Genomic DNA, 16,803 nt, shown 5'->3' with positions numbered 1-16,803 from the left:
TAGCCAACATACCTATGAAACGCGAAAATTAGATTGAACCATGGTGTTTATTTATTTACCTTACAGCGGGAATGTCTCACTGCATAGCACTCATTACCGCTTAAAAATGATAAAGACCTGAATAATTAATAGTGTCGAGTAATGTAATGATAAACAAGAAATACGAAATTATTCATGTGTTTGTGCAACATCGGAAAACACGATCGTCGGCGGTGACGTTTATTCGAAACATTTAAAACAATATGAAGTAGTGGTGTTTCAGTGAAAATGAAGTCTTTCTTTGCTTTAATTTTCCGAAAATAAGAAAGTAAGGTAGTACAATAAGTTTAAGTACCTAATCATTGATAGTCCGTTAATTTTTGTGGACATAATAATGCACTGTGTTTCCTTTTACAGAAGCTGCAACCGCAGTTGATGTTGACTGACGACAGTGGTTAATAATGGCCAAAGAGATGAATGAATATTCACAAACTACAAACGTGAGCAGCCCTTCAGAACACAGTGGATGTGCAAAAGTTACTGGGTGTTATTCGGAAGAGTTTTCAATAACTTCACCTGATAATGGCAGAAGAAACCCATTCCATATCAATTATTTGGACAAATTGAGGTACCCAGTTTGCAGTCCTTCTCTTTTCAAAAGCATTGAAAAAGCAATATCCATTCCCTGTCAAGAAACGGAAATATTAACATCTTGTGACATCAATGAAAGTGATATATTTCATGATGAAACATTGGACTCTGAAACAGAAAAAGCAGCACAAGAAACTATTTCAAAATTCTTTGACGATGCCTCTAAAGATCTATTTGTTACACCTGACAAAGTGACAAATTCGTTTCTAATAGCTACAGGAGAGATGAGGGCTGATGAGGACATTTCTTTAAGTTATATCTGTGACCCATCAACTCTTCAACATGACATTCATCTTAGCACTACTTGGACACAAACAAACATTACATTCCCATCAAGTCTGCCTGAAGGAGTCGAAGAAGCTTTAACTTTACACAAACAACAAGTTGAAACTGAGCTGAAATTAGCTAAATGCAGAGTGTGTGATACTGTGTGCGGAAAGCATTCACAAGGTACCCAGACTGATGACTGGGAAATGAATGCTGAAAGTTTCAGAAAAGTTACAAGGTGCTCCCAGACAATATTGAGCTTCCCAAAAACATTAACAGAAGAATTAGAAGCTCTGTTGTCTTCATATGAAACATTCTTTGAGGAAGTCTACACTGATATACGGATGTCAATGCTGAAACGTCAATTGTTCAGTGAACATTATGTTTCATCTCCACAGTTCCATAGCAGCAGCCCACTTTCTGTGTTAGATGATGGTAGTCCTTTGCAGAGTGAGTCATCAGTTACACCTCAGTGTGCTTCTGTGAGCTTAAGGCATTATGGATCCCCAATGATGCCCCGTGACATTTTATCGCCCACTGGTATATCCCCCATTGTGAAACCTTCAAATACAAATAGATTTCTATCGAAACTTGACTTCGTGTCCTCTAATTTTGAAACACCACATTCCATGTCTCCTTCAGCATTCTTGCGAGTGAGAGGTGCTATTTTTCCATCTCTAGAAGATGTCAGCTGTCAAAGGAACTAAATAAACTACTTATGATATATGTGTTGCCTAAATTGTTGGTCGAACAGTTTTTTCTTCATTTATTATAGTAGGCCTATATGTTTTAATCATTTTATATGATTTTGAAGTATTAATGGTGATACTTACTATTTTAAAGTGTGCACTATGTCTCCAATGGAAATCTGTTGTATTATTTAGTAATTTGGGAGAAAGTATAAATTTAAAACAGGTGGCCTAGTTTTCTTTTATAAAGCAATTTATAAAAGCTTAGCATTCCTGTGACTAAAATCATAATGTTAAGAAATTTTAGATTTACATTTGACTTCAACTTCAGTGGAAGTTTTTATACTATTGGTAAATTACAATTTCTGTTTATTGTTTATTTGGTAAATCCCTAATTGAGGAGATTTGTAATGGATTCCATGGAACCAATATAAATTAAAGTAATTATGATAGAACTGAGAAATTTGTCTTTTAGTATAAACAAACAGCAGAACTATTTGCCTGAGTTGTTCTCCACCTCTCTTCTGACTTACTCTTCTGCCTCCTCCTGCTTCTTCTTCTTCTTCACTTCCCACAGTAGGCATTTACCTATTGTAACACTCAATTTTTCCTGTCTACTTCAACTTTTCCTCACTTGCATATTGTATGTGAACAACTTAGGTGGCAGTCTTTATTTGCTCATTCTGCTAATGCCTTCATTCAGTTTTGTTCTGTTGCTGTCAATTTTTTCCCCTATGTCACTGTTCTGAGAAATAATCATCTTGTGGTGTTGCAGTTCTTCTTATGTCCTTGCTTGCTATGAAAATATGACAAGGAATTCTGCCTTACGCAAGACATCTTTTCATTTTTATTTTACCCAGACATGTTTCAGTACTATTTGTGCTGTTGTCAGTGGGTTATTTTATTTTCTTACTTACTTGAAGCTAGTGAGTGTTTATGTTGATAGCTAGTCTGCTACACGGTCTACAACTTCTCATGGCTTTGATGTTGTAGTGTTTTCTCATATGCTTTGGGAGGTGAACACGCTAATTTCTGTGACTTATAGTCATTTGACAATGCACTTTCTATGAATTATCAAACATGGGCCGAGTTTTCGCTGCCATTTGTTACAACAACACATAATGGCAGCAAAAACTCTTCCCATGTTTGAAAATTTGTAGGAAGTGTGTTGTCAAATGACCATAAGAATCAGCGCATTCACCTCGCCAAAACATAGAAAACACTACAACATCAAAGCCATGACAACTTGTAGATTGTGTAGCAGACTGGCTACCAACATAAACACCCAATAGCTTCATGTAAGTAAGAAAATAAATTAACCCACTGAAGATCACACAAATAGTGCTGGAACATGTCTGGGTAAAATGAAACTGAAAAGGTGTCTTGCATAAGGAGGAATTCCTCGTCATATGTTCTGAGAAATTTCATTCTTACTACCTTAATTCTGATCTCTAGCTTTTTATACACAACATGTGCTTCACTTCCACAAAATAATGGAGGAACAGTTATGGCTTAAAAAATTTCAGTCATGTCTCATGTTGTGTTTTTCAGTCTCATATTTATTGTCCCACATATATTTGTAAGTTTTGGTTGTTTCTTCTCTGTATCCATATCATAATCATATTTTATACCAGAAAGTAGATAATGAAGATGTTTAGTTTTTCTAACATGTCATTATTAACAACAATTTCTGTTCTTGTGGAATAATTTTCTTTAAAAGTCTTATTTTTACTTTTGTAAGAAGAGGAAAATTCTTTCAAGAAAACTATAAAACTGTGAGATAGAATTGGCACCCAGTATCGCTCGCCCATTTCTGGAAGCGAAATGTCAGTGCTGCTTATAGACTCATATCTACCTCTATATATAAAAGTACTTACACTATCCTAGGCCTTTGAATTTTTAGCAGCTTCCTCGGGGAGGAGAGGTAGATAGACTGAGGAACATTCAACAGTTTAATTGTCCACTGTCATTGATTGTGTTGATTTTCATTTGCAGTCAGTGCGACTGATAAGACGTCAAGTTTTTCTCCTTTCTTATACAACTCAAGAGACACTTTTTTATGGAGTGGAAGGGTGGGATCTTAATTTATTATCCAGAGTAATACATAGACTGCACATTGTATGACTTCTGATTGCGTTCTGCAGAATTATAGGTGTGATGCACTCAATCTCTGATCCCTCAGTCAGAGGAGGAGGAATCATATTTTAATGATGCCTCCACTGATGTACTTATTTCATCCAATTTTCTTTTAAAACACAAAAGACAATATTTTCCATTACCTTAAGATGTTTGGAGTTAGGAAAGTTATTTCATGTATAATGCCTTGTTCATCACAGATTCTTCTAGAATATTATTCTAGAGGGGATGGCTGACAGTAGAACGGGCAAACAATCTGCTCATTAACTGCATTGGAAATGGCCCACAGTATGAACAGTGTCACCATTTCCTTTTCCATGAAGATCTAGATGAATGTCTGGTGTGCAGAAAATACCTCAAGCCATGTGTTGTTCATGCAGTGAACTACAATTGCTGTTACTATAATAAGCTAACAGTAACTGATACCTCAGACTACTAGTACATTGTGTTGTGTCATGACTAGGTCCAGCTTTCAATCGTGACTCTACCACTCAGGGTATTAACATAAACTGTGCCCTGAAATATAGAAGAATTGGATGTAAACATAGTTCTGTTTATGTCTCTAAGAGGTATAAGAAGTTGATTGCACAAGACAGCAGCAACCAGTTTCGTTAGACCTCATAGTAAATAAATAATGAAATGTCAAGCTACTGTATATAGCCAAAATGAAGTGTTTGTAGTAAGACTGAAACGTTTATTGCTAAGCAAACTGCATAAACACTGTTCACTGGCGTCCATTATGAACCTGAACTGGTAGTAACAGCAAAATCCTGTACTAAATGTGCATAAATAGTATTCAAGTCCATTAACTGTATTGTGAGCTCTCTTACATTCTAGATAACACTAAAATTTTTAAGTTATGATCATTGATGCCCCAGATAAACCATTGTTCAGCTAATGAGCAGTAAATAGTAAATACAAGTCCCAGTTGTTCATTGCAGCACAAAAATAAATGTAAGTCACGACTATGGCTGACACAAATAATTACTAGTTCTGTCTGATCTATCAGCCACAAATAAATACAAATCCTGACTGTGGATAACTTTTGAAAAATGCAAACACTTTATTGAAAATTCACACAAAAAAAAAAAAAAATTGGCAAAATCTTCGAAACCACCAAATAAAATCAGAGTCCAAATTGTGACTGATCAGAAAAATTTTACACACAAATTATTCCAAGTTCCAACCGAAATAGACAGCTGATTCGCTGCATAGAGTAACAAAAGTCCTGCTTCTGGTGACGTCTGAAACTTAGTTTCCTCCAGCTTTTTTTCATTTTTCCCCTCCTACAAAAATTTGAGGCCCTACATGCCAACACTTTCCTGCTGACCATGCAAAAATTCACTGTCACCCCTGTCATAGTTAATATACTATTGTACAGTCACAGAATACAGGTCTGTGATGTTATCTGTTAATGTTGGATTTACCCATTAACACGGTCCCACCTATGAGATAGTGGACTAAGCAACTGAAAAAGCATGAGGGTTGGAATGCCACAGCATCTGCAGAAGGGGATGAAAATCTGTCGTGAGAGTATGACTGGGTAGTAGTGTGAGTGGCGTAATGAAAGTTATTTGCCGCTCGTGGCAGCTCATGCTTAGTATTAGGCTATGTTAGTAGATGGTTCTTAAATGTATTACCTTAGTCATCAGCACCTGTGATGTCTCGTAGGCTGGCTTGTGTGGAACAATTGTTCCTGTCTAATTATATGGACCATTTTGATTATAAAACTTGTCTTTCAGTGTAGTAGGTGTGTGGGACAGTTTGTGAGGCATTATTATTGGTGTTGCTGGTAGTTATCTGCCAAGTTTCATCATAGACTGATACAGCCAGTAATTGTGTTATGTCACAGGGGTTTGCTGATTTGTGTTGTCTGTGGTGCATTAGCTGTTGGCCACAGTCGGAAAGTTTCACTTGTGAAAGTGTGTTATTTATTGGTTGTTGTCATAGCTTTCCAGACTTAAAATAAAGGAGTTATTCAACAGTGTCATCAGCAGGCTTAAATGAGTCATGTTCATGTTACTACCACCATCTTATTCCAACGCTTTTCCAGTTGAGCATTGGTTAAAGTAGTATGGGACTCACATATCGTCTGTTTGTCGTGTACTGCAAGTCATCCTCCCAAGTGACTTTCCAATCCAGCCAGGCACCAAGCTATTTGATCATCCTGGAAAAGCATGTTGGATCTGTGTGTTAGGGTATTCTGTCTGCAGAGTTCATATTTGTTCAGTTGTCATGGCCTGCATGTGAACAGGACTGCCCCACACTTTTGAACAATTACTTTAACTTGCCATTTGTCCAGCCTGTGCTTGACGGTCCAGAATTTTGCCTGTAGGTGTGAGTTGCTGGTTAATGGTTTCCAATCCTGTGCCTGGATAGCAGTGTCATCTGCATGTATGATGACCATCATGTTATGTGTAGTTAGAAGATTGTTAATGAAGAGGTTAAACGGTAGGGGCATTAGGCCTCAGGGTACTTCTATCTGAATACTGTGTAGTGCTGATCATTTTCCCTGAATGCCAGTTTTTAAACTTATGTAAGTATGGTGTGAGTGAATGAGACATACGAATGCAGCAGGGGACCTAGTGTCATTCAGTCATGTCTGATGCCTTTATGCCAGATGTGATGGCATTGCAGACAATTATGGTACTTGTTCTGACCGAGGGAGAAAGTGTCATGTAGTGATTCCTGAATAAGAATTGCTCCAGTCTTAGGATGTTTATGTCTATGCAGTACTATACCTTTTCCTGCCTCTTTGTTGAGAGAAATCAGCAGTCTGATGGGTCTGTAATTCCATGGGGAAATCATCCTTTCATGGCTTCCTGAACATCAGGATCTCAGCCTTCTTAAAGGCGGGCAAATGTTGTTGTTGGGGAAATGTTGTTGTTTGTAAGACATGTTAAAAATTATGTGATAGTAGGCTTTCGCAGCATATGTGTTGTTTCCATTGCTCTCAGGTGCCCAGCCGGATGTGATCGTTGAAGTCCCATGATATTTTGGCAAATAACCTTTCTGCCATCATCAGGTGGTTCTCATGGAATGGTCTGTCTGCTCATTATCATCAGTCAGGAGTCGACTGTCTGCGCCGACGGTCCAATTGTGGCCGCTGACATTCCGATTGCAAGCACCGGCACCTCAATTGCGGCTGCCAACAATCTGTTACAGACACCGACCCAGGTCCCCGGCGTCGTGCCGGGTGGTGGAGGATGCAGAATCCCGTAGAGTGTCCTCGACGGCTGTCGTGTAAGGATCGTGTGTTCGCTTGAGGCATGACTCCTTGATGGAGCTAAGTAATGGTGTCCATGTCTTGCTGAGTTGAAAACCTGTGTCTTGGTTTATGAGATTGTCCGTTACGCGAATTTCAATGGCCTCCTTGAAGATGCTGTCCCAGTACAAGCTGGTAGGGGCCAGAATCTTGGTCTCTTCATATTTCACATTGTGTCCGGTTTCCAAGCTGTGCTCTGCCAGTGCCGACTTGTTAGGCTGGCCTTGGTGCGTGCGGGAATTGGTGTTCTTTGCAGCAGTCTTTGACTGTACGGATTGTTTGACCGATGTAGGATTTGCCACAACCACATGGAATATTATATATGCCCACTTTCTTGAGGCCAAATCTGTCTTTCACTGTCTCCAGTTAAAATTGTTCTATGCGGTCCTTGATTAGTCAGTTTTTAATGCTATTTGGACAAGGATGAGGTTCTTGGTGGCCTCTGTGGTTTCAGATATTGTGGTTTGTATGATTTAGTTGCAAGTTGGTTGAGTAATAAGGCATGCTATCTCCTCATCTATTTCAAGTGTTAATGTTGGCACTGAAGGGTTTGTATTTGATATAAAAGACTCTGTGAGTGTGATGGCCATCAGTTCCTCTTCTTCCTCACAGGATTAGACCAGTCCATCAGGTCCTTCTTAGCATGGGAGTGTAGTGTCATCTCTGGTGAAGGGTCTTGCCAGATTTCACATGCCTAGTTTGGTGTTGTCTAATCCAGCAAGTTTCTGATCCCGAAGTGTGTTTCTTTGTGTATGTATCTGTATGCATATAATGCCCTAAAGTCTAAATATGCAGTTGGTATTCTACCAGTACTTCCTGAATCAATTTGTCAGGGTGATAAGGCCTAGGATGATTAATGATGTAGGTATTTAAGAGAAAGAGAGGAAAATATCATATGCAGATGACATGACAATACTGAACAATGACCAAAATGTGGAACAGCTTCAGAGAAGAGCATACATATTTGCAAACACCACAGCTCAATGGCTATTGAGAAAATGGACTGGTTGCAAATCTAAATAAATATTATATATGTAGTGTTCAGAAACAAAGAGAAGGCTGTGCACATGGATGTAGAGGTGGAGGAAACAAGGCTGGAAGAAGTAGAATCTACTAGATTCTTTTAGGTACTACTGTGAATAATGAGCTGAAATGGAAATAACATGTTAATTCTGTCCATAAGAAACTCGACTCCATCATAGTCACAATGAAGCAGATGTCACAGTATGCAGAAAAACAGCTTCTGTGCACAGCGTTATCATGAACTCCTTGTAGCATACCAGCAGTATTGAGTGATGGTGTTTGGGAACTCTAAGAAAAGAAGACAATTAGGATCATGTTAAGAAGAAAGGCCTCTGAAATGTGCAGAAACTGCTTAAGAAACCTAGGCATCATAACTTTTACATCTTTATATAATATATAAAACAATAATACAAATCACAATAGATAGTGCAGAATAGAGTACAAATGCCATTCTACACCCACAACATGTGGAGGAAGAATGACATATGAAGCATACTCCACTGACTGTCAATCCTTGAAAAAAATCCTCAGTACTCAGCTATCAAATTTGTAAGAGGCCTGCCTAAAAACCTGCATCATAGTATATATGACACTAAATTTACAAAGAACCTCAATGAATGTATGGTTAAAATGGTTAAAAAGGAACTTTGTGGTATCTGTTGAGAGGCCAGAGAAACTTATGGTTCCCGAAGAGAAGCAGCAGCCTTGTCAGTAGTTGCAGGGGCAACAATCTGGATGATTGAGTGATCTGGCCATGTAACATCAACCAAAATGGCCTTGCCGTTCTCGTACTGTGAATGGCCAAGAGCTAGGAGAAACTACAGCCATAATTTATCCAGGTAAAATTAACAACTGCTTGCTACCAGATAGAAACTCAACTTGTGAGGGATGCCATAACAAGCCAGGATGCCACAGTGTCCGAGAGGCTGTGGTGCAATGGGAATCAGCATGCTACCTGCACCAATGTGGACAGGCTATGCCTGATGAACCGGTGGGTAACAGATAACATGCCGGGGCAGCACATCCAAACACTACGAACAACTTGGAAAGCCGAGAGCAAATAAGCAGACATATAATTCATGCATAATAATCATAGAATATATGAAAATGCTCAAACCAAGACAAGAAACTCAATGTGAGCATGTCCGCAGGCCCCAACCAATCCTTACATATTACAACAAGAATAATACAGTAAGAATAACTAGGAGGGTTAACTGGTTAATCTTACAATAAAATATAATAAGTCAATGTACTAACCAAGAAATCACAGGGCTACTCAGACACATTAACTTTTTTTAAAAAGGGAAAAGGGAAATCTTTAGGGCTAACACTCAAACAACTACAACAGTAATTGTATTTAGAACAATAAATATTAATTTTTTTCTTTTGGAAAGGGGCAAAATATCACCAGACTTGTGGAACTTAATTAACCAAATGAGCCAAAATTCACTGGGGCACTAGTGTTTGTTTACCACAGCTGAAGGCAATTTTATAGTTGTTACATCAGTCAGGAAAGCAACAACCTCCAATACAAATAAGACTCAATTTCAACCTCAATGGTCACTAATATGAGTAACAACATAAGCAGACACTGACCAATTTGAAATTAAAAGAAATTTTAAAACACATTGAATATCGCACTCACATAATTTTAAACAGAGGCACAGGAAAGTAAATTTAATACTTGAGACAGAGTGAAAAAGAACCATAGGAAATCCAGCATAACGGGAGCAACTTCAGCATGGGAGCACAAATGTCAATCAGGTAATGAGTACTTTACCCTCAAAGGGCAGAACAGATGGCACCAGAAAATGAACAGCACTCTAATACTCACATCAGCAACTATGCTTCCTTAATCCAGTGTAAACTGGCTGCATCCACATTAGGCCCTAGTACTGCCGACCAACACAACTCTACCGACCACCAGCTGCTTAGACAATGTTGCGCCTTTAAGCTCCGTATGTCACATGTGCCTCTTGTCTCTCTCTCTCTCTCTCTCTCTCTCTCTCTCTCTCTCTCACTGACAACCCATATGGTCACCAACCCACTCCAAGAAACTACCACCAAAGAGTCTACTAACAGATGACTGAAGCACCACCCAGGTACTAGACAGAGATGGATCATGCCAGCAGGCAAAGATGTAAGAACATAGACGTAGGTGATACGCCTAATGTGGGATGTACTTTTCTCCACTGAGGAACTGCAGCAAGCTTGTGTGGTCTGTTTTAGTTAACATGTGCAGTGCAACATCCTCTCTCATGAATTTGGTGTGGAAAATGATGGGGCTGTACCTGGTAACCAGTAGCATGCCCCTCTTCATGCGATATATCTTGAAGTTGGTCCTTTACATATTTGTTGTTTCGCTGCGACTCACTCGCATCACATCCACTTGTTACTGACAACAGTAGCAAAGGAGGAACAATTCATGAAACATGGTGTGTGTCTCCATTTTGCAAATTTTTTAGAAAATAATCCCAGAAAGGCCCCCTTCCTAATTCTACCAGAAAGTATTCAGAAAATGATATCAGCGTTCTAACTGTACTGATTTTTCGCCGACTCTCTTCCTCATAACTGATATGCACAGGTTTGACTTTGAGATATAGTGCACACAGTAACTACCATGTTCTTTTATTATTTGATCTTGCATATTTTGACAATTTACAAGCATATTTACATGTGATAGTTTAAGGTTTTTATGATGCATATAATCTGGTCTCTAGTCATAACATGAACTCTAGTAACTGGAATCAAGTGATACCAGAGCGCACCAGCCAATAGGCTGACAGTGTCAACAGGGAATTGCCAGTCCAATGCAGACACACACAACAGGGCTGGGATGACTGACACCACACATCATACGGTGAGATAACAAGACCAGAGAGCAAAACCAAATCTGATAACAAGACGTAGCAACTATGAGTGACCAGAGCAATGTTGAATACATAAACAATGATGAGCGCTGTCGGAACACAACTGCGGTCTGACCCTTTGCGCTGCTGGCTTTATAGGACTACCATGAGCACCAATAGGCCAGCACGGTGGGCTTGCCTATGCATAGCACTGTGGTGGTGACAGCAGTACTTGCAGATTAATTGGGCACCATCTAGCAGCTGTCATCTACATCCATGCCTCCTGGCAGGCTGTCAAAATATCAGACTGGGATACCAGATTAACATCATTACTTGACTTTTCAACTGCATCTTTATGTCATTTGGAATGCATATGCAGTTTTGCATATTCATGAAACTTATTTGAAATTAGTGAATGGACAGCTTATGAATGTACCTTGATGACTGCCGTATATTATCTTGAAACAGCATACATGACTTACTAAGTGTACTTTTAACTGCTTTAGAATACACCAATCGTGGATATAATGACAGATAGTCTATATGTAATGTTATCTTTATATTGTCTATACCATTCTTTAAATCACATTTTTTGTCAGGTGGCCACGAATACAACAAAATTTTATGCTTTAGGGAATTGCTAATCTCCTTTTTTCAAAGTAATTTCTGACATTGGAAATACTGCCACAGCCTGTGCTACAAACAGTGGGTAGCAGTTAGTATTGCTGGCTGGCATGATGTGGGGCACTAGTTCAAACATGAACACCAGCAGTTATTTCTTTTTATGTACAATTATAATTTCTAGAAATTTCTTATGTGTCTAATGTTTGTATATTTTGGAATATTCAGTGTTTATGTAAATGGGAGCACACACATTCCAGGAGTACAGTTTTGTTCTCACTGTATATAGGTGTTCTTTTGTTGTTGAGCGTTGCACTTCATTGACACACTAATTAAAGATTTAGACTTGACTATGGTTATGACATGATATACTGACGAGAAGACTACTGTCCTTTTTATCAAAGCTCTTGAAGCAGCAAAGATACTGGCTAGTTCTATATTTCCTCTATCTGTACAATTTTAAGAGAGATATGTAAGTCTGACTCACACTTTTCTTGTTATATTTCATTGTAGGTGGTATATTTTATGGTTTTCTCACTCTCATTCATGGTTTTCATTTGTTTATGAGGAACAAAAAATATTAGTCAATTCTTCACTCTATTCACTATTCTTGTACGCCTCACAATGTATGACATTCAAGTAAACCTCATTCATGCACCATTGCTCTCTTATAACTCATTACTGATTATGGAAAAATTGAGAAATAACTTCATTCACTACTTACAACACTCATGCTGTACTGATCAGCTGGGTTTCATGACACTGCATTATAGAGATGTTCGTCCTCAAATATGGTGCTTATTTGCAGTTAAGGCTGTTGTTCAACAATTACTCAATGAGTATCACACACTGTTAACTCACATGGGTTGGCAGTAGTTCCAGTGGTCACATCTTCCTACTTCTACCACCGTGTGGCGATCAGTAGCGACACTACAAATGAAGACACATGCAACAAATGAAAAGAAATGTAACACAGTATAGTACTAGAAATTAGCACCTTATTAGAATTTTGAAGAAGTAAGCTTCTTTCAAATGTGTTTTGTCAAACAGGTGCTCTGTTACACCAGTAGCCATTTGAGGTCTATGAAGTTATGAAGATGTGAACACCTAGTGATGTGGAAACAGGGAGGAGAACTTTTTCATTCCACAGGAAGACAACATTTCCAAGACAAAACTCTCACCATGGATATCTTCTTAATGGGACAGCACATATGTATAGTATTTTCACTTCTAAGTTGATCGGCAGCTTTAATTCACTTTAGTATGGTTTATTAGCAATGTCCAGGGTTTGTTCACATGTAATATATTTTTCCTTATGTGCTACATGCCGTTCACAAGTTCTAAAACCCCAAATGTAAATTTAATTTTGCCTTTTTGGTCCTGTTGGTACCATACTGTACTTAATTTTTCAAGAATTATGTCATTTTTAAGATTTTACATCATTTTCTACATGATTTTGTTTCATGTCTGTTTATGACTCAACTATTCACTCGTTTACTGTTGGGAAGAACAAACAATGTATGTGCCTCCAGGAAGGATGCAACAATAAAAAATGGAAACTCCATATAGGAATATCAGTAATGTAGGAAAAGATAGATTGCTACTTACATATAAAGAAGACACGTTAAGTTGCAGACAGGCACAATTAAAAGACACTTACACAAAGCTCTTAGCCACAACCTTCATCAGAAAGAGAGAAACACACATCATTCATACACATACCCAAGCCATATGTATCCTCCCCTCGACCACCAGCTTTTCTTTTCTAAACAGTACTGACGGTAGTTATGGTTACTACACATTCTCTGTTTCAGTAATTATCCTGGCCTCAACCTATGATATCACACTGTACCCACACACTCTACCCAACAGTTTCCACCCCCTTTGTCCTATCTTCTCCCCATTCTCGTCTCCCAGCCTCTTTGTTTGCCACCCTCTGCCAATAGACCCACCCGTCTTTCCCCACTCCTCACCTTATCACTCCGTTTTTCCCCACCTCCCTGCCTCAAACCCTCCTGATGCTGCTCCTGTTGGCATTCTAGTTCCTGCACACTCCACTAGATAACTTTCCTCTGTTCTCCTCCCCCCCCCCCCACCCCACCCCCACCCCGTCACCCATACACTACTGTCTCTTCCCATTCCCTATCTTCTCCAGATTGCTGCTGCCATCCCACATGATAGTTGCATTCTGGCCTGAGCCGCCGGAGTTGGTATTCATGTGTACATGAGGTGTGCTTGCTTGTGTATGTTAATGCGGTGTGTTTCTCTTTTGCTGATGAAGGCTCTAGTGGAAAGCTTTCCTACATTGTCGATATTCATATGTGGAGTTCCCACTGTTTGTGTAAGTGTCTTTTAATTGGGGAACTTAATATTTCTTCTTTATGGGAAGCAGCAATCTATTTTTCCAACACTGTTAAGAACACAACACTGTTGCTCAAAAATGTATTTGTATATGTTGTAAATAAATTGAGGGTTCATTTGCTTATTGTCACTGTCACATCACTTTCCTTCAGGAAAATGCCAGAATAGTTCCTTTGAAAGGGCACGGCCAACTTCCCTCCCCATCCTTGACACAATCCAATGAGACCTATGATCTCCACCAAGTCAACCAACCGACCACATCAATTTCTGTTATTAACTTATACCAGGTATGGGTATTCAAACAAAACTATCAATATTTTATATTGATATAGCATCAAACATAAATCCATTTGTGAAAAATTTATATTCATGTGTCAGCTTTTTAGATTCATTTTTTAAACTCCAGTTGTTTCAGCAAATGTTGACAGATCATTTAACTACAAGTATGTGTTGCCCAACAACAGGTATTACCTCACTTTAGAGAACTTCTGCATGCTGGCTGTCATACACTGCAGTAGCTGATTATGAGAACAACCAAATGAAAACAATTGATTCATTCAGTTGTTGAAAAATAATCAGCTCATTCAGCTGTAGTTGTGTGTATCAGTTGAATTATTCATTGATTTTTTTAGTGAAACCAGTCTATAGGAGAAATCAAATGAAAACAATTGATTCATTCAGTTTTAGTTTTGCATGTAGATTAGACTATTCATTCACTGTCTTGAGTAAAATAAGTGTATCGTACCAACAGGATGTAAAAAGAATCTATTCAGTCGTTTGCAGTTTTATGTGCCAGTTAGATTATTATTCATTCATTCCTTTTGAGTGAAACCAGTCTGTGGGAGCAACCAAACGACAACAGTTAACAGTCACCTGACCCCTGACATCTTCAGTTCTGAGTGGAAATATTCAATCTTTTTGGCATAGTTAAATCATTATCATCAATTTATCACCTGTCGACACTGTTACTGTTGTTGCTTTATTTGCTTGCTGTTGAGTGCCAATAAGCCACTTGTAGGTCAGTTTTTCATCCATGTTTATGAACAGGCATTCACTTAACTGTGAACTTTGGATAAAAATGTCAAAATGCTCAGTAGCATTGAAATGGAAGAAATTACATGACTGAATCAGAAGTAATCATCAAGATAAATTCAGTACATTATACAATACTGTGAACTGCTACTCATAAGGAAAAATTAATTAACTAACTAACTTACTCTTTGACAAAGATAAGACAGGTACTGCATTAAAAAAAGCTTTCTTTTGAATTTTGTGCCTAGATGCGCACATTATAAAATTTTTACCTGTCTATCACAAACAATCTGTGAAAGAAATTTGACTATAGATGAAAGTGTTTTCTTCATGGCTGCTGTAAGGAGAGATCGGGTTAGGTACAGGATGAGTTTGTCATCAGGGGTTTCTGCTTCTCCAGTTCTCAGAGAATGCCAGGCAAAGTCAGACAAAACTGCTACAACTCACGATGAAGATGCCGTCTCCCTTATCAGCTACAATATTCACAGTCACCATAAGATTTTCTTTTCTGGAAACAGAAAGGTTCAACAACAGTGGCGGTATGATATCTTCTGACTAACAAACTGGTCGCATAGGGAACGTCTTGAACATACAAGCTAACAGCGAAATATAGTGCATCGCTCAGACTGTGATAGTAGCAGACGGCCCACTATCGTTAATTCGTGAAGAAATCTCTGTATTGCTAAACACAATAATAGTTTTTATGAAGGTATGAGGGGATCCAATGTCGAATAAAAGTTCGTAAACAATATTTACCTTCTTTTTCCACAAATTCAATTTTTATTCTTGATAATCACAATTACATGTTGACCTCCGCACTTCAAATTACTTCTATATGCAAACTTATCTCCAACAATTACAAGAAAAAGTAGATGCTCCTTTTTTTTCCCAGAAAAGAGCATTGTTATCAAAGCAAAGAGCACTGTTGTATCAAATTACGGTAGTGCATCATCGCTGGTACTCGCAGCTGGAATATTACAATCATATTACATTACATAGGGACGTTACAACTGCAAGTGTGATTCACATTCTGAAACTATATCAACTAACAAAATTCAACAGATATCACTTGAAAAAAAAAAATAGATATACGTCCAACGAGTGGCAGTATATGCTTAAAAAGCAAGTGATCAAGTAGCCAAGCAAGTAAATAATATATCTTATCTACTCTCTGTTCACATCACCTCACTGCCCCATTGGCATACCCTCGGTGAGTACCCCTTTTCTGATCCAATGTGAACAGCCAACTGAGACTGAAGCTGGCTAACAGAGAAGTGGAGAGACCCACTGAGGAATTGCAACCCGAGGTTACTGGAGCTTTAGAGTCAGCAACTTTTCTATTGAGTGTTAAAAACACCTTGCCAGATTATAGATGCAAGTCTGATGGGCTCCTGGAGAGCTTCACTTCTGTTGCTGCTTCATCTGCCTCTGCTTTTTCAGCCTACACTGCCCCTTTTATCTGCTTCTGCTTATCACTGAGTCAGGACATCCACTCAGTTCCACTGCTTCAGTGCATTTTTTCTCCCTCCAGCATTATGTTGGCCCTTATATACCCTCAGGCTGGACTCTCTGAAGCTACTTGTCATTAGGCTCAGAATTTGTCCCAGAACAACATTACAACTTCTGTATCCTTCCATTGCACAAGCCCGTGACTGGGCTATTGGCCTGACTACAGGTAGAGTGCAAACTTTTTTCACCAAGGCATCAGGAGGAGAAGGTTGTGGGCCAATCTCCGCAGTCACCTTGTACCACAGGGAAAGATCCCTGGTACTCATTTGAAAGCAGGCTGAGTGGGTCTGCCGTCACCCTCGAGGGATTGTAATGAGGAAAAATCTCCACCTCTATACAAGGTAGGACCCAGGAGCTCCAGGGTCTGAGTCTAGTACTGTTCTCACTAGACTACTACAGCCACTCTGTAACCTTAGTGCAC

At 38.8% G+C, this 16,803-nt stretch overlaps 1 protein-coding gene across 7 annotated transcripts in view; it reads left to right on the top strand.

Moving 5' to 3' along the window:
* The window catches only part of LOC126236621 (uncharacterized), a 50,268-nt gene that overhangs the window by 196 nt on the left and 33,269 nt on the right, over positions 1-16,803 (top strand). For 3 of the 7 annotated variants that reach the window (XR_007544967.1, XR_007544965.1, XR_007544966.1), the window contains exons 1-2: positions 8-312; positions 397-607. Coding sequence is in view for 3 of the 7 variants with exons in the window: in XM_049946066.1 (XP_049802023.1) it covers positions 441-1,604 (1,164 nt within the window). In the remaining 4 variants the exon portion in view is untranslated. Of the gene's footprint in view, positions 1-7; positions 313-396; positions 1,963-12,530; positions 13,592-16,803 lie in introns of those variants that run through there. The other 4 variants (XR_007544964.1, XM_049946064.1, XM_049946065.1 and 1 more) reach the window with 4 other exon arrangements.

Source organism: Schistocerca nitens, chromosome 2 (genome assembly GCF_023898315.1).
Source record: "Schistocerca nitens isolate TAMUIC-IGC-003100 chromosome 2, iqSchNite1.1, whole genome shotgun sequence".
Classification (NCBI taxonomy): Eukaryota; Metazoa; Arthropoda; class Insecta; order Orthoptera; family Acrididae; genus Schistocerca; species Schistocerca nitens.
Note: the sequence above shows the minus strand (reverse complement) of the source record. Positions and strands in the feature narration are given on the sequence as shown.